Below are 26374 nucleotides of genomic sequence, written 5' to 3' on the forward strand. Positions count from 1 at the left end.
TAGGACCAGCAAGAAGCTGAGGAGATCATGTAGAGTTTGAAGGCCCTTTAACAGAATATTTGCTATCAGTTACAGCAAATTCATTTCTCATTTTTTTAACATTAGATTTAAAAAAGCCAATGTTAATTCAGATCTAGGAAAAAAGAAGATATAATCAGTGCTCTAGTTGATAATTGGTCCATATATTTAGGCTAGAAAAACAAAATCAACTGAACCTCAAGACCATTCATAAAAGAGATCAAATAATACTTAAAAAATAGACATTTTAAATGCAGAAAAAAGCGTTAAAGTCAATCAATCAATCAATGTTTATTTATATAGCCCAATATCACAAATGTTACATTTGTCTCAGTGGACTTCACAGATTGTACAGAATATCAGTATGACAATACGACACCCTCTGTCCTCAGACCCTCTGTCCTCAGACCCTCTGTTGTTAGACCCTCTGTCCTTAGACCCTCTGTCCTTAGACCCTCTGTCCTTAGACCCTCTGTCCTTAGACCCTCTGTCCTCAGACCCTCTGTCCTCAGACCCTCTGTCCTCAGACCCTCTGTCCTTAGACCCTCTGTCCTCAGACCCTCTGTCCTCAGACCCTCTGTCCTCAGACCCTCTGTCCTCAGACCCTCTGTCCTTAGACCCTCTGTCCTCAGACCCTCTGTCCTCAGACCCTCTGTCCTCATACCCTCTGTCCTTAGACCCTCTGTCCTTAGACCCTCTGTCCTCAGACCCTCTGTCCTTAGACCCTCTGTCCTCAGACCCTCTGTCCTTAGACCCTCTGTCATTAGACCCTCACATCGTACAAGGAAACACTTCCAGAGAAAACCCACAGTTTAAAGGGAACATGGGAGAAACCTCAGGGAGAGCAACAGAGGAGGGATCCCTCTCCCAGGACGGACAGACGTGCAATAGATGCCGTGTGTAAATTGAAGAGATAATACATTTGCAACATAGGTAGTCCAAATGTTTGGAAATGCATGTGTGTATAATAGGAAGATGAATCCACGAGGATATCCATCCAGGACCTATGATCCAGGACCACAGCCACGACTCAAGATCCAGGACAGAGGAGCGCAGGATCATCCATGACTCCGGATCCCGGCGTATACAGACACCAGAAAGAAAGACATTTGGGGAAGCTGGGTGTGATGATAAAGCATAGTTAGATGGTCTCAGGAAAAGCAGCATTTTAAAGTGACACTCGCTATTGAAAAATCTTCCATCTCATGCTTGCAGAAGAATCAAATCAAGTCAAGTTTTATTTATATAGCACATTTAAAAGCGATTTTTGGTCGAGCCAAAGTGCTGTCCAGTACATGTAATAAAAACACATTACTGCGAGAAAAGCCCAAACCCTTTTCCCTCTAAAGGCAACTTTGTTTTGATTTCAAGTTCATTCTCCAAATACAGCAGCACTGCTCTCTGAACCCAGAGATGTGTGTGAGCACGGCGAGGTGTGTGTGTGTGTTTGAGCACTGTAAAAGCATTTCTGCAGCTCTTTTGTGCAGCGCTCCCTCCAAACCACGGCACACTTCAGGTCCAGTCCTCCGAAGAGAACCTGGAAGATTGGGGTTAGACACCGGGCCACACAACACATCACTGTGCCGAGGTCAAACCCATCAAATCATCGCTAGGCGGGGGTTTGGGGGGGGGGGGGGGTTGTTTGGAGCCCATTTCCTGACACTTTGGGGCTTGTGGGTTTCAGAGATAACATTAGAAAGATGGGGCCGTGCCGTCGTCAGGCAACAGCTCTGCAGCATCCTCGCAGTCTCAAACCGTCAAGACGACACTCAGGTTATTTAAAGGAGGATGATTAATGTGTTGGGAAATGGCAAGCACCTGCCCCAGTGTGGGTGTGTGTGGGTGTATGCGCATGCACAAATATGTGTGTGTGTGTGTGTACACGTGTTTGGCTTTGTTTGCATATCTTTTGTGTGCATTTTCACACACATACTGTCCTGCTCGTGTGTGTGTGTGTGTGTGTGTGTGTGTGTGTGTGTGTGTGTGTGGTGTGTGTGTGTGTGTGTGTGTGTGTGTGTGTGTGTGTGTGTGTGTGTGTGTGTGTGTGTGTGTGTGTGTGTGTGTGTGTGTGTGTGGTGTGTGTGTGTGTGTGTGTGTGTGTGTGTGTGTGTGTGTGGTGTGTGTGTGTGTGTGTGTGTGTGTGTGTGTGTGTGTGTGTGTGTGTGTGTGTGTGTGTGTGTGTGTGTGTGTGTGTGTGTGTGTGTGTGTGTGTGTGTGTGTGTGTGTGTGTGTGTGTGTGTGTGTGTGTGTGTGTGTGTGTGTGTGTGTGTGTGTGTGTGTGTGTGTGTGTGTGTGTGTGTGTGTGTGTGTGTGTGTGTGTGTGTGTGTGTGTGTGTATTGCGCTGACTGGGCCGCTGTGCTGGCAATTAGAAAAACCACCAGTGGCAAGGTGCACATTAATCATGTTCCTCAGCTGAAAGAGAGAAATGGGGCGGAGATGGGGGGAAGAGGAGGAGGAGGAAGAGGAGGAGGAGGAAGAGGAAGAATAATGAGCGGCTGTGTCTGAGGTATTCAGAGCCGGGCGCTCGCACTGTTTGCTCTGACATGGCGTTGGAAGCATTTATGAATAAGCAAGGTCATGACAATAGGCCCAAATCCACCGGGCGGAGAGAAGCAGGTTTATCAAGGTTTACTTTCTCCGCGGGGACGACTTCAGCTAAGGAGTGTGACACACTTTCATTGTTCCTCCATCATGTACAGTGTCGTGTGGGGACTAGTGGGCTGTTATACGGTTGCCAGAGAACCATATCAGAGACAGCCACACAAGTGAGGCTATTCCCAGTTTAAGGCTCAGTAAACTCTTAAAAATGGGAAATAAAAGGAGAGTCAGGATTAACAAAGCAGATTTGGTCAAAAGTGGGAGGGACATTTGTATAGACTAAATGGTTTAATGGTTAATTGATAGAATATCTAATTGAGAATTAAAATATTTGTCCGATCTAGCCTGGATCCTAATGTTTAAACTTTGATTATTGTGTGGCAACTCAACAACCCGTGATTCAAAACAAATTACTTTTTGTCACGTGTCCTTTCTTTTCCTGTGAAATCCGATGAACCCAAACACACTCTCCGAAGACACAGGCATTTCCAATAAGCAGCACAACAACAACATAAATATTGAATAGCAACAGCACTTGTCAAACTGAGACAAAGCACCAGTGCAGACGTATATTACAAGTGACAGATCTGTAATATGTCCGAGAGCAGAGTGTGTGTGAGGTGACTGTGTGTGTGTCGTCTGCGGCCACAGAGGTTTGAGAGGAAAAGCTGTTCTAGTATGAATCCTCGGAAAAGCAGGAATTACAGGACAAGGAAGACAATGAAATCCTCTCTAATGACTGATGCCCTTGAGCAAAGCCCCTTTGTATATGTAATCTACTTCTTTATATAACAACCAGGGCAGCTCTGACAAAGTTTTCTTTTGTTTTACAGATGCATGATCGCTGATGAGGTAAGCACACACAACGCTGGCTCAGGAAATCTATTTCTCCCCCCAAAAAATGACTTCGCTGCATGCCGTCCAAATTAATTTGTCAGCCCAGCGCAGCACTCCCACCTGCCTAATCGCTTTTGACACGAGAATCATTCTGAGACCTTATTACTCTTGGGCCGCACATCAGCCCCAGCCGTCATGTGTGATTTACCGCAGAGCCGCTGCAGAATTGACCTGTTTTTCTTTCCCCTTCGCTGGGTGCTGTGTCCAGATGGGTCTTGGGAAGACGGTGCAAGCCATTGCTGTTGCGTACGCCTACAGGAAGGAGTGGCCCCTGCTGGTGGTGGTGCCCTCGTCCCTGAAGTATCCGTGGATCGAGGAGCTGGAGAGGTGGATCCCCGAGCTGCAGCCTGGAGACATCAACCTGGTGGAGAACAAGAGCCACACCATGTAGGTCACAGCGTCCCAATAGGATATGATATTGCTTCTTTGGACAGGGATCAGATATCACAAGGTCTGCCGCAATACAACTCCATTCAATCTAGAGGCCTGCGATCGATATGAGACGATATCATATCACTTACATCTATATCCACTCACTTTCACCATTTCATTACAGGGCTCTTTCAGAAGTAAACGTTCCTGATGATGTGATCTATCCTTGTTTTAGCTTTGCATCCAGATTATTGGATCTTTTTTTATTGAATCTATCCCGATCAATATGTCATTACGCACCTAGCAGGTCGTCTCCTTTCACATCCCTTCAAACAACCTTAGCCAGGTTAAACAAACAAATAATAAGGTGTAGTTAAATCTGCATTAAGTGTTTGTTGGCCTATAATCAATCCAATAATCACTAAATGTTTTGCTCCATTTCGAAAAAAACAACCCTTTACTTTATCATACAGACTTTGTGGTAGTTTGGTTTAAAAGAATCAGTGTTTTGCTAGAATATATATATATAATGGATTGTCTGATTCACACGCACGATTCATTTCCAATCAGCAACCTCATTTTTATACTTGACATTGGTTTTGGGGAACAGTTTAATATCGGCAACATGAGGAAGTCTTACCGCTGTCAAACTTTTTATGAGGTCAAAAAGTTAAACCTTGAGGGAAATATGCTGAATTTAATACGCATAGTGGTAAAAAATAGCTGTATTTATTACTTACTTTGGTTAAAGGTCACATCTATAATATTTCTTTAAATGCATTACTTTTAAATATTATTTAAATCACTGAAATGAAATTTTAATTTGTAAGTACGTCCATATTTGTTGTCCAAGAAAAATACATCACAATTAAAACAGCAAAGGTTAGAAGGACATATTAAAGAAATGTATATAAAAGTATTATATCAGGTGGCACAACAGTATATTTTAATAATTAATTTAAGGTACATTTCTTCATGTTATGGCGCAGATATGGACACATTTGCAGATTCAGACCCACAGATTTTAAACGCTCATAGAATATTTAAACCACGTACATAATCCTGTGGATCGTGTTCATCGTTCATAGCAAGTGAAACATCATTTGGACTAAAGTGGAAGTTGTGGCAGTGTCCGTCTTCTTCTTCTTCTTCGCATGCAGTAATAATTGACCTAAAGAGAAGGAATAGACACGTAAACACGCTCTGTGATGGACAGAGAAGTTTTGCCTGACAATTTAATCTGAAAGTGTCCCCGGGTGTCAGGAGTCAGCGGGCCGATGTTTGACAGCGCTGACAGACAAATCATGTCAACGCAGCGTCGGCAATATTGCTGGAGGAATGTTTTGTGTAAAAAATGCTGTGGTAGAGAAAAGCGTCTCATATTCACAGCTGTTTGTATTGATTCAGCGCCGTCACAATGTATAAACCACTTCTTTATCAGTTCAACTTTCCCCCAGTTTCGTCCTAGTTGTATTTTTGAATGAAACTTTTCTCTATCTGTGACATGGAGGGAAAAAAACTCCTCAGCACCTCACATCACAGAGAGAGGTTGTGAATGCCTTCTGGGGGAAATGTGTCCTTGAACCGGGATGTGTTAATGACTGAACAGGGAGGCAAGGAAAAAAATTATGCAGCGCGTCCTCTCAGTATTTTGACTCGCTCCTTCTTTTGTAGAACATGAATGGCACCTTATTTCAGCTCGGGAAAGTGTGTGTGTGGTGAAGGCGATGAATTAAAATCGCGACAGAGAGTTTTTGATTTCTCCAGAGTTTCATGCTTGCTCGTTTGTTTATCCGCGACTCTGTAGCTGTGTGTTTGTGTTAAGACGAAAAAGCGGAAAATGCAATACAGCTAAGGAATGCATTTCTTAAGCAGGAGAGAAGGGATATCATCAAAAACAAAAATACCTGCAGCCCTAGTTTGTGCCTGGCAGTGTCCGTCTGTGTTTTCCTTTGTGTGCCTTTTACATTATCAAGTCCACACACCAGAAGTCAATAAAACACAAGAATATTTGAACAGATGTTGTATTTACTCCTAGCTGTTAACACACATTTGTCAGTGTGAAAGGTGGAAGAACTACAGTGGCAGTTCAAAGGATGAGGTTGCCTTGTATCTGCATGGTGTGATACGGTGTGTGTTAACACCTGATTCATATTTTTCGGCATTGAGCTTCACTGTCGTCCCACATATATCAAAAAGTCGTCAATAAGCCACACGTTTTTCATTACAATGATGTCGTTTATTTGGATTTAATCTCAAATATGCCATCCTGCCATAAATGCTCTCGAACCAAATGTGCATTTATCCGTGGTTGAAAGTAGTCCCGAAAAAATGTGCTATTAGCTCCATAGTGCCATCTGTTACATGAATGTGCTGAGCTTTAAAAAAAATCTATTTCTGAAATGTTATACTGTTATTGGACGAAGATAATCAACACACAATGAAAGTAATAAAGTTAACAGATAGCATAATGTTTGTGGTTAGGATTTTTCCTATATGACCCGATTTGATTGCTGTTTCCTTAATGGTCTCCTATTATACTGTGTTTCATCAATGTATCACAGGTCTCAGATATATACAGATCCTGTCTCTGATTGGCTGAAACACCAAACAGATCATTGCAGCATTACCCATAATCCCCTCTGTTTCAGCACTGTTTCCAAAGTGCTGATTTTCTGTCTGTTACTTTAGATGAAAATAAGGAGCCCCTCCCCACGCCCCTCTGAGAGACATTTGGTTACAAAGAACTCAATGGTGCTCTAGGAGGAGATTCAGGTGATAAGGGGGGGGGGGGGGGGGTTACCTTGGTTGCTGATTAGCTAATGGTTACACAAGACAAAACATCGTTATGACATCACAAAGTGGCCAAAATCTGATCAGCTCATTTTCAGACAGGTTTTTATAGAAATGGATCAAAAAGAGAGAGAATCTTTGTTCCTGAAACTTTCAGAGTCTCTTTCCACAGAGGGGACACATGTTGATGTAGAAGAGACATGAAGAAGAGGGGACACATGTTGATGTAGAAGAGACATGAGAAGAGGGGGACACATGTGATGTAAGAGCATGTTGATGTAGAAGAGACATGAAGAAGAGGGGGACACATGTTGATGTAGAAGAGACATGGAGAAGAGGGGACACATGTTGATGTAGAAGAGACATGGAAGAAGAGGGGACACATGTTGATGTAGAAGAGACATGAGGAAGAGGGGACACATGTTGATGTAGAAGAGACATGAGAAGAGGGGACACATGTTGATGTAGAAGAGACATGAGAAGAGGGACACATGTTGATGTAGAAGAGACATGAAGAAGAGGGGACAACATGTTGATGTAGAAGAGACTATGAAGAAGAGGGGACACATGTTGATGTAGAAGAGACATGAAGAAGAGGGGACACATGTTGATGTAGAAGAGACATGAAGAAGAGGGGACACATGTTGATAGAAGAGACATGAAGAAGAGGGGACACATGTTGATGTAGAAGAGACATGAAGAAGAGGGGAACACATGTTGATGTAGAAGAGACATGAAGAAGAGGGGACACATGTTGATGTAGAAGAGACATGAGGAAGAGGGGACACATGTTGATGTAGAAGAGACATGAAGAAGTGGATTTTGCATAATAGGTGACCTTTCATGTGTTCCTGCAGGGGCATCAGCAGCAGCAAGGTGACGGTGCTGGGTTACGGCCTCCTTACTACAGATGCTCGCCCCCTGGTGGAGGCTCTGAACCGGCAGAAGTTCGCCGTGGTCGTGGTGGACGAGTCGCATTACCTCAAGTCCAGGAACGCAGCGCGAACAAAGATCCTGGCGCCTCTCATCCAGAGCACCAAGCGGGCCATCCTGCTCACTGGGACTCCTGCTCTGGGTCGACCTGAGGAGGTAAGACCATCTGATTAAAGGACAATTGACAGGTGTCTCATGGGAAATGCCTGTTATGCAGATGTGGGAAGTAGTGGAGTACAAATACTTCCTTACTGTACTTAAGTACATGTTTCTGGTATCAGTACTTTACTCCACGACGACTTTTTACTTTGACTTCTCACATGTTGAACACAAATACCTGTACTTTCTACTTCTTACATGTTGAACTCAAATACCTGTACTTTCTACTTCTTACATGTTGAACACAAATACCTGTACTTTCTACTTCTCACATGTTGAACTCAAATACCTGTACTTTCTACTTCTTACATGTTGAACTCAAATACCTGTACTTTCTACTTCTTACATGTTGAACTCAAATACCTGTACTTTCTACTTCTTACATGTTGAACTCAAATAGCTGTACTTTCTACTTCTCACATGTTGAACTCAAATACCTGTACTTTCTACTTCTTACATGTTGAACTCAAATACCTGTACTTTCTACTTCTTACATGTTGAACTCAAATACCTGTACTTTCTACTTCTTACATGTTGAACTCAAATACCTGTACTTTCTACTTCTTACATGTTGAACCCAAATACCTGTACTTTCTACTTCTTACATGTTGAACTCAAATACCTGTACTTTCTACTTCTCTCATTTTCCAAACAGCTGGTTCCTTTAGTCTGAATGTGTGTTTGATGCGTGATCATTATTCTTTAGAGTCATTGCGTGCCTATTGATTTGAACACGATCCGTGTATCCATCATTTCCTGGTCTTCTCTAAAGAAGAGGGACCAATGGAAATGTTGTCATGTTGCCGTTGTTCAGCATGGAAACATTCATTAGCTAACAATGACATTATTGTTCTATTAATATAAAGGGAGGTCAGGTACTCTTTAAAGCAGCTGCTAGTTATGGGTACTTTCTACTGAAGTACATTTCAAAGTTCTTTACTTTGACTTGAGTAAAGAAGTTTAGTCAGTACTTCTACTTTTACACGAGTATCTGTACTTCTACTTGATTAAAGGATGTGTTTACTTTTGCCATCTCTGCTGTTATGATGAATAATACATATTTAGAAGCTGCTTTCCTTCCCTACAACATGAACTTAGCTTTGAATTTCTGAACAGGAAGGAGCAATTCGGACAAATATACATAAGAAACCACATGCAGCAGATTAGAAGAATACTTCAAAAGGTGGTTCTGAGCCCACGCTGGTGAAGAAACATTATTAAGCTTCTCACGAAGGTGTTTTACATCACAGCACAGGTAGATCGCCATGGTAACTTGCATCATTGCAGGTTACACTCTGATCCAACATATAAAAAAGCCAATTAACTCTCCCCGGCATCACTTATCCTCCAGAATCCCGTGGACTTATTTCAATAACCTTTGTTGCAAAAACTTGATTTACAAAACCCGGCATGAACAGACACTGCACTGCAATAAATGAGACGAGTAATAAAAAGAGGCGCGCAGGGGAGGGGTGACTATTGAATTTAGAGACAATAAGAAGGGCTGTTCACAGGACAACAGTGTTTGGAGAGCGCCGGAGCCAATCCCCTCTCCATAATGATTTATGATATCATTTTTATATATGATACATCCAAGCAGTAGATTGCAGCCGTATTCCATCACTGCAGAAGATGAAGTGGACTCTGGGAATAGAAAATCTTTTCACAGAAACAATGCAGTATCAATAAGACGCTGCATGTCCACTGTACTGTAACGATAAGGCACTGACACAGCTCTGGCTTTCACACCTACTTTCTCACAGGAGTTGCAATACATTCGTAATGGTCATAAGATCATTAGAGTGGCTGTAGTTAATGATACCATAACATATTTTCTCCCAATTGATTTTCATATTAACAACACATATTGTTTATTTGCCTCTCTGGTCGGCAGTAATGCAGTGTACAAATATAGGGCTTTTATTGTGAAAGGTTAACACACTTTTAAAGGCTAATAGGGTACCAACCTTAATACTGATGCTGTCAATATTCAAAAGCCATTACATTCTGCATTCAACATTTACTTCACAATGAGAAATGTATATCAAAATGTTAAGTATTGCCACTTTAAATAATCTTAGATCACAATCTGGTACAGATAAGGTTAAGATCTATACAATATAGTCTGGTTTAAAACCGTGAAGAGCCTTAACAAATAATAGTTACATTGGATTGGGAGCCAACGTAATGCTAAATGTGGTTTGATTTGGTTACATTACTACAGATTCTTTCTTTATGTAAAGGCACTTTTTAATTATAATCTGATAACCAACTACTTTACTAGTCTGGCATCATAGGTTTTGTTTTGACTACATTTAAGTATCTCAGCGAGACAAGACTCAGAAACCCTCTGTCATCTATCTGCCACCTTGCTGCGAGGAAAACTTAATTATTGCCTCGGCTCGATCGTGATAATTACATGATGAGATTCAGGCAGCTAATTAATTCCAAAATAGAAACGAAAGATGTACTTATAAGAAATCTCGAGAAGGTGTTTCATGGAGACAGTGCGTCTCCGTGTGTGTGTGTGTTATATACTGCGCATATGTGTATGTGACACATGCCATCCTGTCTTTGCCATAGCCTGCCCGCATTGGAGGTTAGTTTTTTAGATATCATCTCTCTCTCTGCTGCCACTAGAATCTGAAACTGAATATAACATTTTATCATCCGCAGCATAAACCTGATAAGCCCTATTCCTGCCTGTGTGCCACTCTCCTCACTGCCATCATTACTTACTGTGGCTCTGACATAGAGTTAGCACACAGCTCAGGGCATGCTGCACCGCTCATGATGTGCCCTCATTTCCACCCACCTATTATATCAACAGTGTGAGGGGGGAAATGCAAAGTTCCTGTTGAACAAGCGCTGAATCTGGAATAGTGCTCTCACTGTGGCAGCTTGTTCAGATCACCTGGATGATGATTACCTGTCATTACTTTATAAATTGCTGCAAATACTGAACATTTACAGGGATATGGTGTGTACACACAGACAGTGCTTTTGTGCATCCTGTTATGCATACACACACACACACTGTCTACCCACTGTATGAAAAAGGCTCTTCAAAATGCCATATGTCCACTTGAGACAGCATCTTGTCATTCTTTATGATGCAAAGATGTTTAGATGACTCAATGTCCATGTCAGCAGTGATATAGCAGGAGGAGGTGGATTTTTATTTATCCATTTTTAATTACATTTTCAAATCAGTTTAATTTCCTGGCTGCACAGCTGTTTGACCTGGTGAATTGGCACTGACACAGTTGCACAACACACAGGACTGTTAAACTAGGCTAAGGACAAGGGTATGGCGGTATTATTTGCCTCTATCCTGAACAATCTTGAGCACACAATGAAACATTTTGTGGATAGAAAATTGTATTGAGCTCGCAATGGAACATTTTTGAGCAAAGAAAAATACATTTTGCAAGCACATCAATTATATTTTGAAGAGAAATTGACTTGACTTGAAGATTCCTTGCGTGCTCAATATTTTTTTCTGTGCTCAAAATGTTTCATTGCGTGCTCAAGATAGAGGCACAATAATAACTCCATACAAAGTGGACCTTGAATAAATTGCACACAAGATGCACATCAGTAGAGTAATCTTGGTCTGTGTATTCAGCCAAAGAAAGCTATTCTGAGTTAATGCATGCAATTTTCAGAAACTAAAAGGTGAGAAGTTTACTTTAATGACTTGCTAAATCTGTCAGGTTAGCTTAGCTTAGCACAACTACTGGAAACAGGGAACAGCTAGCCTAGCTGCCTCTGTCCAAAGGTAAGATATACCTTTGGACAGACATAAATAATAATAATTAAACTGGCTTTGTCAGTAATGTTAATCTGTGATGGTTATTCTCGTGTCCAGGAAAGAGAAGCTTAAAAGGAGACCAAATGGAGTCTCTGAGATGTTTTCAAATTGGTACTTTAATTAATAAAAAGCGTGGTAAAGTCACAAACAGGATATTGTCCGACAGAAAAGCAGCTGTCTCTGGCTCTCGCTAGCAGAGGGTAAAAGAGGCCGAACCCCTCAGGTCCGGTTGTTTATATATCCTCTACTGGCTCCTCCCTGCGGGCCGGCTCTCCAACGTTTTAATGTCCGTTGTTACGCATATCAGAGGATACAGACATTGTACATTAAATATATATTTAAACACGCCTTTTCTCCTCCTTAACTCTTTCATGACTTTTCATTTAACACATTCTAAACGCTGTAATCAATACTCCAAAAATACAGGAAATACTTCACAGCAGTTTGGTTTCCGGTCGTTCCGGATGTTGTCGCATGCTACCCACATCTGTAAACAATAACGTGCTCAAATAAATTACCTTCATTTAATATTCAACAATAATAATATCTCGACTTCTATAGTTGTAGTGTTGAAATCAGTAGGTTTCGGTGTGCAACATCATATCATCTCGCTGCTAAATTCACCTAGTAAATGGTATATTAGCCACATGCTAAATGGTAACCGGAGATGACGGATTTTCAGAGTAAAGCTTAACAACTGGTTGTGCACAAGCACTTCTGGTTTTTCAGTATAAAACAGCATTTAAACTGAAGGTATGTTTAAGGTACATTATGCTATCAAAACATTGATTTTAATTTCTAACAAGCATTGCATTTGCCTTTTCTAAATGTTTATCAAAGTGTGAGCATGAAGCAAGCTCATGGCTGTTACAGTACAAGAATGATAGCTACAGAATAACACATGTCTCCTCTCCTGGTCAAGTTAAGTGTGTTTACCATCGTTTAACATTTTATAATTTAATCATTGAGATAATTATCTGTGACATAAGAGGCAGTTTAACATTAGCACAAGTAAATAAGTGTCATAGAGCAAAGCTAACTTATATGCAATATTAAGCTATGTTTTGCTAGCATTAGCTACCACAGTCTATGGGACATTTCCATGGTAAATAAATGCTAAACCAAATAGTAATGGAGTAATAAAGTTAGTTTACTAATATCAGTTAAACATTTACATAAAAGAAGCTAACGTATGCAACCATAAGCTACTGGTGGCCATAACATACTTATTAAGAGTGCTGCAACAAAACCCAATGAGTACTGAATTTAGCAATGGTGCATTGTTGTTTTGTTATTTAAATCAACTTGTCAAGATCAATTATGTTATTTCTGTGTCTCATTTGAAGCCTTAAAAACCTGCTTACTTAAGTGTGTTAACATTAATTACTGTTCTATATGCTATATCAACCTTTTATTGGAAGAATGCTGTCTTTATAAAGTTATACAGTCTCATGTGAGGTGTGCTGCATGTCATATGTTTATCAATTTGTTAAAAACGAAAGGAAATAAATAGCATTATGAGAAATATATATAATAAAAACGAGACTGCAATATTATTATATATTATCTTAAGTGTGCCTGGCGTGTAATATTATAGTATTTATTGCACACATTCTCCGGTTTATTCTGACTGTATCTCTCACTCCTTTTCCGACCATGACACACACACACACACACACACACACACACACACACACACACACACACACACACACACACACACACACACACACACACACACACACACACACACACACACACACACACACACACACACACACACACCCACACACACACGCACACGCCCTGTAATGTGTGCTTTGGTACAGAGGAGCTGTTATATAATATAATAGTAATTTTCCTGTCCCTTTTATTCACAGCTTTTTATGCAGATTGATACCCTCTACCCAAAGAGGTTTGGAACATGGACCGACTTTGCCAAGAAATTCTGCAACGGCCATTACAGGTGAGACACACACACACACACACACACGCACGCGCACGCACGCACACAGCATAGCATAGCATAATGACAGCAGGAAAAGGCTATCTCTCTGTCAAAAGTTTATTAAAAAAAACACAACCAACATTGCTTAAGCTCATTAATTAAGTGTAAAATGTACAAGTAGTTGTAATGCAGGTGGAGCTGAGCAGATAACTCTCACTGAGAAAGTGTGCATATTTCCTAGAACAAATAATCCTCTTAAGTGTAAACCCTTATTTTGGTCTGTTCTTATTTATATACCCTTAATTCTTAGTTAAGTGGAATTAGCAGAGTTTCAATAGATCTCTCCCACTCTTTTCAAATGTCCGCTGGGATAAGGTGGGCTGTACCTGAGTCTGGAGCGATGGAGCTGCTGAGTTGAGGGTTTTGTTGTCAGAGCCAGATCACAACTGAATCCAAGCGTTAAATGCCAAATGGCTGCCAGTTGCCAGCGATGATCAGTTACATGTGTGAACAAACACATCAAATGCATTGTTTTGGCTGTCCATCAAAGTGGGCAGCTCGATCGGGGATGGGCCCGCCGCCATTAATGATAACACTTTGTATATAATTGCACTTATTGTGGCTGGGGAATGCCATTCTGAGCCACACACAAACGATTCAACGCACAGTAGGGCACAAGGCATTGTCATATCAGCAGAGTCTTCCTATTCTCTTCAGAATAGAGAAGTGTCAGTGGGAAATGAGAGAAAAGCAGCCTTACAGCTTGGAAGTTGCTGGTTTAAATCCTAATAGAGAACACAATTTAAGAAGGAGTTAATCAGTTCCCCTCCCTCAGCAACTACAAGTTTAAATACCAAAGTGTGAAGAAGCTCATTTTGGCAGTGGCTTGTTAAGTTGGTCCACACTTCCAGCCAATATGGCAGAAAACCAGCCTTTGTGTGGAGGGCCAGTTCTATTCTAAAAATCAGTTTGGCAGATAAATTGCGAATGTTGCCGGGGAGTTATGGGATAAAACCTGCTGCTGTGGCCATTAGACAAAATACTTTCCTGCTCTGCTAACTGCCCTAAAGCTAAAAAGTGATCCCCCGACTGCTCAGCTGCAAATGATGGGAGTCTGCTGCAGTGCCGGGCGGCTCCCAGGTGGCAATGTTTAAATGTGTTAAACTATTTATTCTGGGCATAGCCGTAAATAAGGATGTTTGCTTCTCTCTGTGTGTGTTGGGAACATACTGAATGTCCTCTTCCAATGTCAGAGTCCACATGATAACAAAGGTATCCCAACTGTAGCTGTGAACATGACAGGATGTGTGATTACCTAGAAGAGCATCAGGACTGTTTGAGGCATATGATAGCTATGTGATTAACATGAGGATTCAGCCTCTATGGAGAGAGACATCAAGCATGCTCATTTCTGACGTGAATCTGAAGTAAACATTGAATACTGCTTTCTATTCCTCCATCTTGTGACTGTGTAACTCCCTCTCTTGGATATCAGCATGTGAAGGACACTGTTCAGGAACTAGCTGATGCTCTGTATGTGATGACTACTTCCATTCTGGAGAGGATCATAAATACATGGATCCTGATATTGAAGCTCAAGCCGGTGAAGAGTGATATTTTTCTCTGTGTAAAAAATAAATGCATCAGCAGCTACAGCTTCTCCTCGCTTTCTCTCAGGTATTTCGGGGCTCGCCGGCAGTGGGACGCTCGCGGATCGTCCAACCTTTCGGAGCTTCACCAGCGCCTGAGTGAAATCATGATCCGTCGTCTAAAGGCCGAAGTTCTCACTCAGCTGCCCCCCAAAATCCGCCAGCGAATCCCCTTCGACCTGCCTAAGGACGCTGCAAAGGTCAGGCATAAATGACAGCATGTGGTCTTTAGTCAGACATTCAATTCACGCTGCTTTTAATACACTACTGATGCATGTTTCCTCATTTTCCACGGCTGCAGCTAACAATCGCTTTACAGTCTAATCATCAATTGATAAATAATTGTGTGTGTTGAATGTCAGATAATAATAAGATGCCCATGGTAATTTCCCAGAGCCCAAGGTGGCATTATCAAATGTCTGAGCTGAAATTAACAAAATGGGTCCCAAATAATTTCCTGTTGATTGACTAAAAGATGAATTGCTTCAGCTCCTAAATTGTTATTACATGCCCAGCACAAATCCAAAAGCATTATTTATTAAAACATCTCGATTAATGGAGACGCCACAGATTCACGCTGTTAGGCCAAATTAAATTCTGCCATCTCCAGGTTTGTTTCTCACCACACAGGGAGTGATTGAAGATGAAGTTGAGATGAACCCAAGGAGAAAGAAATGACATCAACTACTTGCAAAAAACTAAAATAAGTGGGGACACATTTAACGAAAAATTGTAGGTCCTGTTTGCGGAATAATTAATACAAATTGATATAATGGGTAACCTTGGTGCTAAGCTACAGATTTCAGATACAATATCAAATTATAGTGAAGAACATCCTAGTGTAGAAATACAATCAGAATAATATATTATAGTGTTAGTAATGTATATTTTAGGATTATAATTACTGATGCATTCATTTGTTAAGCACTAATATCGCAGCTAGCTCATATTGTATGACTTCATATTAAGGGTATGTCAATTCTCCCTTAAAATTTGAGCTTAACTTAAAGAAATACATCCAAACACATATATATCCGTTAATTCAATTACCTGCAGAGTAATAAGTAACTCTAGTTATCAAATAAATGTCATATAATGCTCCAAGAAGTGCAGAAGTAAGTAGTATGAACTGGAAACACGAAAGTACAGTACCTCAAAATTAATTGTACTTGAGTAAATGTACTTTTTTACTTCCGATAACTGTCATAATAATTAGCCAATTTACTAGGTTTGAGGTTTCTTCTACATTTTCTGAGTTAATTGGCGTATTTCAGCATGGCAGTATTTCAGCATGGCAGCGTATTCATTTCTGCTGTTGGGGATAATTCTCCAGCAGCCACAGGCCTCAGGGACGTGATGCCAGTTTCCATCAGGAGATCCGTCATAACAGCTGACGGTGTAACACACTGTATAATAATTTCTAGTCCTTTTCCATGACTGTCACCTCCCCCTCTGACTGCTTCCCATTTAAGCCATGGACCACTTTGCTTTTTTGCGCACACAGCTTCATGTCAACGCATTTCCTCTTCATTTCTGTTGCCGTTTTTGCTGCTTAGGTAAAAAAAAAGTTATGTATTTCACTTTGGATTTTCAACATAACCAGCATTTATGACTGTCGGTAATTTAGTCGGATCACATCAGAGTAGTTACGGGAAAAACTCGCTGTATTTTAATTCCAAAGTTGTGGAAAATACCTACTCAAGGTTCAAGGCTTTTAGTGTCATGTGCTATAGTGTAGTTATGACAATTAATAGAATAGAATAGAAATGGTGCAGAATAGTCTATATACAAGTAATTGGAATATGGATATATACAGGGCCGTCCCTCCCTACAGGCCAATCATGCAGACTTCGTGGGGCCTCATCTTGCGGAGGGTTTCTCAACTGAGCCTAAAAGCGCACCTATGCGCTTATGCGGCGCAATTAGTGTGGTTTCGCCGCTGCTCCACTAGCACCCCCGCTCGCGAAACAGAGGGCCTCATGTTGGCCAGGGACGGCCCTGGATATATATACTGGTTCTTCCCTTAAGCCTATGCAGAGATACATGCCTATGTGTGTGTGGTTTCTCTCCATCATGAAGAGGATACCAGGCTATTTGTAGAGTGAATGTTTCCTGTGTAGGTGTTTTTCATCTAGCCCCCCGAAGTTGCGGTTTCTGCCTCCCACGCCACGCTGAATGCATGTGCGCACGTGAATGTTAATGTGGCTTCGACTCGGCCTTTCGGTGCGCCGGGTCACCGGAGTCAGAGCTACGAGTGGTTTGCTTTCCCGCTGGGAGCGAACCAGCACAGAGAACAATGCGCTGCACACTTTGTTATATTTTGCTCTGTATCATAGCTCTTTCGGCGCTAATTACGCACGGAGCCACGTTTTCAGCGGTGACACAACAATGAGGAAGTTAGCTCGGAAAGTGATGATGCAAGGGGTTTTCAGAACCATAATCCTCAACTTTTAAAGGAAGCTTTAATTAGAGGCTAACTATAGTCACTGTTTCTACATCAACTCGCGTGTTTGAACAGTTGGAAAAGTTCATGTCATGTCTTGCTAGTTGGTTAAAACTGCAGCTGTGAGATAAATGACCTTCTTTTTGGGGTAAAAATACAAAAAACGAACGACCGGCTATAGCTGTTCTGCCTCGTTTCTGTTCATGAGATAAATGTGCATGACCAGGTATTTGTCCAGTGAGAAGAATAGACCCTCAGTTTCACCCTCCCATCTAAATGCACTGGTTAAAGGGAGATGTGAAGTGGCCAGTCACCCAAATCCGCAGCCATTGTGCTTCCCACATTCACGGAAATATGAACAATATAAAACATAAAAGCCTAGGTGGACATTATTTCCCTCTAAACAAACTCTCCTTTAAAGCACATTTTTGCTAACTGACGGTATACAGTGTGCACCAGGACCACTCACCAGTTCAGCCTGGCTCCTGCCGTCTCATTGTACTCCCTAATGATGGCTTTTATCTTCCACTGCAGACACTTTTTATGCCGCTCCTGCCCTTTACGTGTTAGTCTAGCGAATATCATCAAGGGTGGGAGTGTTTAGCCACTCGGGGTTTTGTTTCCCCCCCAGAAGATTATAAAGCTTGAATGTAGCATTTTTAATTAGAAATAAACATTGAGAGACAGCCTGAGTTGTTTGTGCAGGTGCTGCTGAGTGAGACATCTGAGGGAAAACATAAAGGAATCCTTCCTGCAATATGATACTATTTATTCACTCAACCATCCTTGACTTTGACAACGTTTGAATCCACAGAAATGCTAATTATCTCACTAAATAGTGTGACGCTTTCATGTTTCGCCAGAAAGCTTTCCATTGTACAAGTCGGGAGCGCACAGTGCGAAAATACCGTTGTGAAATCCTCTATCTTTACATATGTGTGTGTGCTCGCATTAATAAGGCTTCTCTCCAATTCTCACTCTTTTCCCTCCCCCTCTGCTCACTCATCAGTGTGTGTATCTTGGTGGTGTGTGTGTGTGTGTGTGTGTGTGTGTGTGTGTGTGTGTGTGTGTGTGTGTGTGTGTGTGTGTGTGTGTGTGTGTGTGTGTGTGTGTGTGTGTGTGTGTGTGTGTGTGTGTGTGTGTGTGTGTGTGTGTGTGTGTGTGTGTGTGTGTGTGTGTGTGTGTGTGTGTGTGTGTGTGTGTGTGTGTGTGTGTGTGTGTGTGTGTGTGTGTGTGTGTGTGTGTGTGTGTGTGTGTGTGTGTGTGTGTGTGTGTGTGTGTGTGTGCTTAATCACGCGCAGGCCACCTCTTCCTTCAGCTCGCCATATGGTTCACAGTTTTGCATCGTTTGATATGCAGCGCACAAATAAAGTGTTCATTCCTGTTGAATTTTTACACATTTTCTGGTGTCTGGATCTAGACAGATGCAATTGGGAGTTGTGAACTAAAGGCACACAATGAAAAAGTTTTCCTTTTTAAAAAAAATGATGTAATCCTGAAAAAGTCAAGGGGGTTCTTGTGGAGCACTCTAGATTACAGGCACCAAAGCTTTTACATGACTATAGAGAACCGCAGTGACGCGTCCTAAAACCCGGAAGTAAACTCCTTCCGGTTCCTTCGTCAAAAACGCAATGCAATTTCTCCATAGGGTTTTGGAAAATAGCTCGAAATAAGGTCTGTGGTTGAAACACATTTAAGGGACGGATCACGTTTTGTTCAGCCGGATAATCTCCACATGTCTACCCTACTTTTATAATTTTCGAATCATAAATCTAGTCGCAAAATGCTAACGTTATGCTATGAAGGAACTACAGCAGGGTCGCTGCTTCAACGTCACGCCAACTTAAGATCCAAACATACAGATTGTAAATGGAACGAGTTGAAGTGTTTGTTTGAACACTTTGCAGGAGGCAGGGACTTGCTTTCAAGCAGAACAGAAACTAACTTAGAGGAGTGTTTTACGTGTTCGGCGTAATGACGTAAAACGGCCTGGACAACTTCTGTAGTCCTATTCAGCCACTTGTTAACAACCATCGTTTTTCAGACACAGTCAACTCTTCAGAAATCACCAGCGGGGTCGCTGCTGATGGATTTAATGTCGTAGAACAAAACGTGATCTGTCTCTTCAATTTGTGTCAAACACAGACCTTATCTGGAGCTATTTTCCAAAACCCTATGGAGAAATTGCATTGCTTTTTATCGAAGGAACCGGAACTTACTTCCGGGTTTTAGGACGCGTCACTGCGGTTCTCTATTGAATTAAACCCAAGCTTTGCAATCATCCGAAACAGTACGCTGCTTTTCTTGTGCATACTGAATATTGATAACGTTACTGAAGATTGCTATCAACCACTAACTCGTATGTTTGTATGATAAACACGGCTAACAGATGTACAGCCTCTCTGCGTGTCTTCTTTATGAGCAGGAGGAAACAGTACGCTGCTTTTCTTGTCACATTTCTGCATAATGTGCGTACTAAATGTTCCCAAAGATTGCCACTAACTCTAACATGTCTGTATGATAAATATCAACGAATACACAGCCTCTCTGCGTGTCTTCTTCACGAACACGAGGAAACATATGCTGCTTTTCACCGCCTCTCCCTCTGCGATCCTCTCGTTTCTCCTCTCCCGCCTTAAATACTTCTCGCCAATCACCTTGAGAGCACGCCAGGCGTCTTTGATTTATTGTACCGGCCAGGCTGCTTCTCCATCTTCGACCCCGGCTTGTCACAAGGCGGCTATAATTGGGCGATGCTCATGACCCACCTAACACAGCAGCCCAGTCTGAGAGGGGGGTGGCATCCTGGGGAATTCTCCATCTCTCTTTTCTCTCTCTTTCTCTTCCAGGGAAAGTAGGACACCCAGCAGCTCCATTAATTGTTTTGCCCTTTATATCTCAAAAAACAGCCGAGAGAGAGATAAATAAAGGACACTGTCTTGTCTCTCCTTTGCAGGAGGCCTCAGCCAGCTTCGCAGAGTGGGAGCGATTGATGAAGGGACTGGGGTCGGGGGTCATCGGCACGGACAGCAACCCCTTCACACAGGTCATGAGCCTGGTCACACGGATGTACAAGCAAACTGCGATTGCCAAGGTAATGGGAGAGCAGGTGCTTCTGGAGTCTATCTCACTTTAACCCAGCAGTACATACACCTTTATTGGCTTCAAAGATAGTCTATATTTCTCTGAATACTACCTAAGATGCTCTATATGTTAAGATATCACATGAGAAGTGCTAACGTAGACATATTACGAAATCAAAAAAGTAGTTACAGTAGTTAGGCCTGTGTAAGCATGTGTGTATTAATCCGCGACTGAAAATAGTCCCCAACAAAGCAAACATTCCCTCCTGTTCAATTAATGTGTGCTTAAAACTACAGATCCCATTATTTACGGAAAACTGTTTGTTTTCCTTAAAGTATCTAAGTAGGAAATCAGAAAGTATCGAAAGGCGGACATGGTTGGTTTTAGTTGTTAGGTTTTTTTTAGGGCTGTCAAGTTAACGCGTTAATAACGCGTTAACGCAAAAAAAAATTAACGCCACTAATTATTTTAACGCGATTAACGCATGTGTATTTTTTGTCCTCGGCCGCCCCGTAGTTTCAGAGCGCATCGAGTTTAAAATACCATCTACAAGCTGATGCTGACAGCCCCGCTCCTGCCGCCCACTTGCGGCAGACCACACTTCCACGCTCACCGGCAGGCACCGACTGGCCATCTGGAGGACAGGGAGGGTGTGTGTGTGGCCCGAGCGAGCGAGAGAGAGACCTTACGTGCATTGTTGTTGTTAGCATCTGGTGCTAGCTAGCTGCGCTAACGGATATAAGGAGCTGTTTAAATGAAAACAGAGGAGCGACATTTCGCCACAACTGCGCCGAGCACTTGACTTTATGCAGGAAGCCAGACAGCGGGACATTGTACGAAAAGTCAGCACACTCAGCACGGATAGTGCGCAACATGATCGCAGCGTCCAGGCAGCTCCCGTTCGAGCATATGCCTTGAGTTGCACATAGCTCCAACGATCCATCACACACACACACACACACACACACACACACACACACACACACACACACACACACACACACACACACACACACACACACACACACACACACACACACACACACACACACACACACACACACACACACACACACACACCCACACACACACACACACACACACACACACACACACACACACACACACAGGTTGTTGTGTTTAATATTCATGAGAATATTTGTCATTGTTCAAATGATAATAAACATTAGCATAAAGCATGTTTGTCCACTCATATGTTGATAAGAGTATTAAAAACTTGAAAAATATTCCTCTAAGGTACATTTAGAACAGATCAAAAATGTGCGATTAATCGCGATTAACTATTTTAATCGACTGACAGCCCTAGTTTTTTTTTGTTGTAAGACAAATCAGTTTTGGTATATTTGGACTTGCTTGAGACTTAAAGACTTGGTACTGACTTAATTGTGCCGCAAAATGAAGCCAAAAATTATGAATTACCTTAAGAAAATAGTGTGTTAAATACATTTTATGTAAAGCTATCCCTTTGTAGATGTACATATCCATATCAACAGTGAGAAAACCAATGCATTCACACCATTACACCAATATCTGCATACTTTTTTATATGAGCCAACAGTTACAACATCAAACTACACACAATAGTTTAAAGAACAGTTTAAAAAGCATAAAAAATGGGAAAGAAAATGCACTTTTTATTCATATTTTAATGTTTCTGTAAATGGTGAGTTGACGGTACCGCATCATGTTCACAGCCGCTTGAGCCGACCGCTCGGTGAGACCTCAATTGGGGGAAGCATCGCCATGGTAACAGAGCCTAATGGTCGCCCAGTGAAAAGCACTTAGACAAAGTAGGGAGTTATAACCAAGGTATTACTTAGTTGCGTCCAGCTCGGCGTGATTTCACCTTATCTCAAAGTTACACACTGCAACTAAAATAGCATTTCTGTGATGCTGTTGCCGTGGAAACTCAGTCGGTTCTCAGGTTGAAGTGACGTCTTTTGTTCTGTTTTAATGAGAGAATGGGAAGGTGGTTTGATGCAAACACAGTGTGAGGAATGGTTGGGGGTCAGAGGTGTGGAGAATGTAACATTTACATTTCCTGTTTCTCAGTGGGAAGTCCTCATCAGTCTCCAGATTTCACTCTAATCTTGCTGCTCTGAAACCTGGCAGTTCCTCAATCTCTTATGTTTGTAGTTGAGTAAACATTTCCCCAAAATATAGTATCCCCCACAATCATCTGTTTTGCTCATGAGCTGGCATTCCTCTCAATTAGCCCGACGCCCTGAGCCATGAGGAGCGAGCCCCGAGGTTAACGAAGACCGGAGATAACCACCGAATGCAATCATCGACACGCTGCTCGCTCAGCCTGCCTCCAAGCCTGGATCTTTCCTGCGCTCCGCGTTGTTTGCTGATTGGATTTCTGCTCAGTTTAGCCTAACACTGGACCTCCTTTCATTACAAAGCCCCCCCCACGACCACTCAACCCACCTCAAAGCCGATACCCGGTCTCATTTCCTCTCCTATTGGTTTTAAGAGTCAGACACACTTTCTACTTCAAGATAAAAAAAACATTCTTTTTTTGGATCACCAGGAGGGGTGCAATGGTGTGATAGATTCACACATCTATGTCACTCTGACGAGCATCACGGCCTCTTCCTGCTTTGCCAGTTGGACCTGCCAAACGCCTTTGGGGTATTTTTATTTACCCGCCAAGCATCTGCTCCCAATTACCTAGAGAGGACAGCTCTGATGCTGGACTTTAAAGCGAGCTAACGGGCCGCTTCAGACAGCCGAGAAGTTTGTGCACTAATTAAACTCAGCGGAAGGAAGCCTGCGAAGCCAAGCCGTCAATAATGAGGACCCCCCAGATCAGAAAAGGGTCGGCAGGCCTGGCGGAAAGATTCATTATCAGGCACATCAGCTAATTATCAGCGAGGCAAAGCAGAGGTTCTCCCGCCAGAGCAGGTGTGATGGCAAAGAGGTTGTGCAGATTACAGGGGTGGGATTCACACCCAGGAGATAGGCCTGTCTCCAAAAAAAACATCCAGTAAAAACTCAGTATTTCTCACTAGTTGGTGCTATTCTTGGCTGCTTTATGGCCCGGGGCTCTGAAATGAGTACTGGGATGCTCAATGACATGCTCATGCGGACAGATACAGAAACCTGCAAGGCACGGCTTAACTCAGTCACACTTCTACTGCTTTCTCTTTCAGATTGTCAGCTTCACACTGTCAATCAGGGTCACAGACTTCTGCAGAAACAACAAGCAAGATTGTGACTGTGATGTTTTTTTCACCATTTGACTTCATTAATAAAACAATATTTAAGTGGGAAAAGAACAAATAACTAGAGTGAAATGCTTGAGACCTGAACTTTTAGTTATGTTGGACTGCACTCAACACTTTGACACCCTAACAAGCCTTACTTATATATTTTTAGCGGCATTTGCAAGTCCTGACAAAATCTGCTCTTGTTTGAGCTGTCCTTGAGCGGTTGTTAAAGTTTCTGATAGTTTGACATTTTGGGTGAAATAGCTCATACACTTTTTTCGCAGAAAGTTAGATGAGAAGATAAATGCTACCCAGAAGCTAGTTAGCTTAGCATAGATGCTGGAAACAAAGGGAAACTGCTAGCCTGACAAAATCCAACGACAACAACCTATTCGACTATGATATTGGTGTCAATCCTTTTGTCTAACGAATGCAAACACGCACATCATGTTTTTGTTAATTCAATAAAACAATATTAAGCTTTTGAACATTTATTACAAATTGTCGTCAAAGTGCGTTGAAAAACCGGTTAAACAGATCCATATCTGTTTTGATGCCATTTGAAATCAAAACAAGCTCTGCTTTCATGAACTTGTTGGTTCATTCTGATTCATCTGGTTGTTTTCTTGTATCTGTTTTGTCCAAAAAAACAAAGAGCTCACACTAATCATATTTCCGAGTTGCGAGGTTATTGATTTGCTCTCACTATCTGCGAGTTGACAAATGCGCCCCGGTCGCTCTGTGTTCTCTCTCTGTCTAAAGTCTGGATCCCTGGCATTCAATAGAGAATCGATCACACGGAAAGGATGCCGCGGTGATTAATTGACTTCTTCACTGATCTAGCCGATTCCTCTGTGTGTGGTGGAGCAGTGGAGTGATGGATTCAGTGTAGCTCCCTTTCATCTGTGTCTATTTCTGTGTGTGTCCAGGCGGGAGCTGTGAAGGACTACATTAAGATGATGCTGGAGGCGGAGCAGCTGAAGTTCCTGGTGTTCGCCCACCACCTCACCATGCTGCAGGCGTGCACCGAGGCCGCCATCGAAGCCAAGGTAACCTCAAGCGTGTTTTACTTTTCTTTTTCTTAAACAACACTTAAAAAACAGGTATGCAGATTGTTTTAAACCCCCCCCACCCCCCTCCCCTTATCTTTTTGTCGCTGCTTTTAATTGAAAGTGAGCCGTTGTGTTCATCAGTAAAGTGGAACTTCTGTGTGAACTATTCATATCTGTAACTTTTATTCATGTACTTTTATTCATGTATTTTTTCTTTTAATGTTTCTTTTATTATCTTTTACTGATTTGAAATGCCTTTGTCTGAATGTCTTTCATTTTTGTAAAGCACCTTGAATTGTCTTGTGTTGAAAGGTGCTATATAAATAAACTTGCCTTGCCTTCCCCTACAGACTAAGACAAGATTAATAGTACAACAACATTTTAAAGGTCCCATGTCATGGCCATTTCTACTGATCATAATTCCATCGTTGAGGTCTACTAGAATACTAATAATAGAATAGATAGATAGATCCAAACTCACATTGGTTCCTCACAGCATCTCTGTATAGTATGTGTATTCACTCTCTGTCCTAAACGGCTTGTTGGAGCTCCTGCCCCCCCCTCCCTGTGAGCCCAGTGTGCTCTGATTGGTCGGGACTGGTGTGGTTTCCGGGTCGGCGATACAGCGAAAACAAGCAAAACTCATCCTGAGCACACAAACACTCATAGCCGGAGTAAAAACAACAAGTGTGGCTTGATATTGAGTAAGAAAAAGGTTTATAACGCTGTGAGAATGGAACTGCGGAGAGCATTCCTCGTCTATTACCAACCAGGGAGCTCTATGCAAGTCAATGGGACTCCCTGTTAGTTGAAAATGTACGCTAAAGGTCCCCCCACTGTGTTTGATCGTGACGCCAAGGGATCCTGGTGTGTGAGGAGCTCCGCGGATTGGTCCAGTTTGGTTCCGGGAACCGCATGATGTAAAACGGACTTTTTATTGTAGCATTGTAATCGTGCTCGCTATCCCACGTTTATTACACGTTGATTACAGACCAATTGTCATATTGGACCAATATCAGCAAATTACTCATTTTTGCAGTACATCAGACTTTCAAGCTGAGCAAACATACAACAAAAGGGAATCATTTGAGCAATTGAAAGGGGTCAGGGTTACAAAATGTACAAATACAACCATCCACCCTCTTATCTCCGTTTTTAGTAGCAATTAGACAATTTTTCTGTTTCATTCCAGGCCGGTTACATCCGTATCGAAGCAATCAAAATCAGGTTCATTGTCAAGTAGGCATTTAGAAGCCTCATTGAAAACCAAAAAGGAAATTCAGGTCTACCTGTAATATCTTGATCTTCATATCAAAATGTATTGAAGCATTGTAATCCTGCTAGCTATCACACGTTCAAAAATGTTGGACATATTGGACC

The 26374-nt window shown here is 42.0% G+C and overlaps 1 protein-coding gene across 1 annotated transcript in view; it reads left to right on the top strand.

Annotated features, from left to right (window-relative positions):
• zranb3 (zinc finger, RAN-binding domain containing 3) overlaps positions 1–26374 on the top strand; it is a gene marked incomplete in the record, with an annotated part of 52375 nt that overhangs the window by 6203 nt on the left and 19798 nt on the right. The window contains 7 exon segments of the mRNA XM_034240596.1: positions 3451–3469; positions 3723–3901; positions 7537–7768; positions 13466–13551; positions 15211–15382; positions 20582–20719; positions 24872–24991. Of these exon segments, the coding sequence (XP_034096487.1) occupies positions 3451–3469; positions 3723–3901; positions 7537–7768; positions 13466–13551; positions 15211–15382; positions 20582–20719; positions 24872–24991 (946 nt within the window).

Source organism: Gymnodraco acuticeps, unplaced genomic scaffold (genome assembly GCF_902827175.1).
Source record: "Gymnodraco acuticeps unplaced genomic scaffold, fGymAcu1.1, whole genome shotgun sequence".
Taxonomy (NCBI): Eukaryota; Metazoa; Chordata; class Actinopteri; order Perciformes; family Bathydraconidae; genus Gymnodraco; species Gymnodraco acuticeps.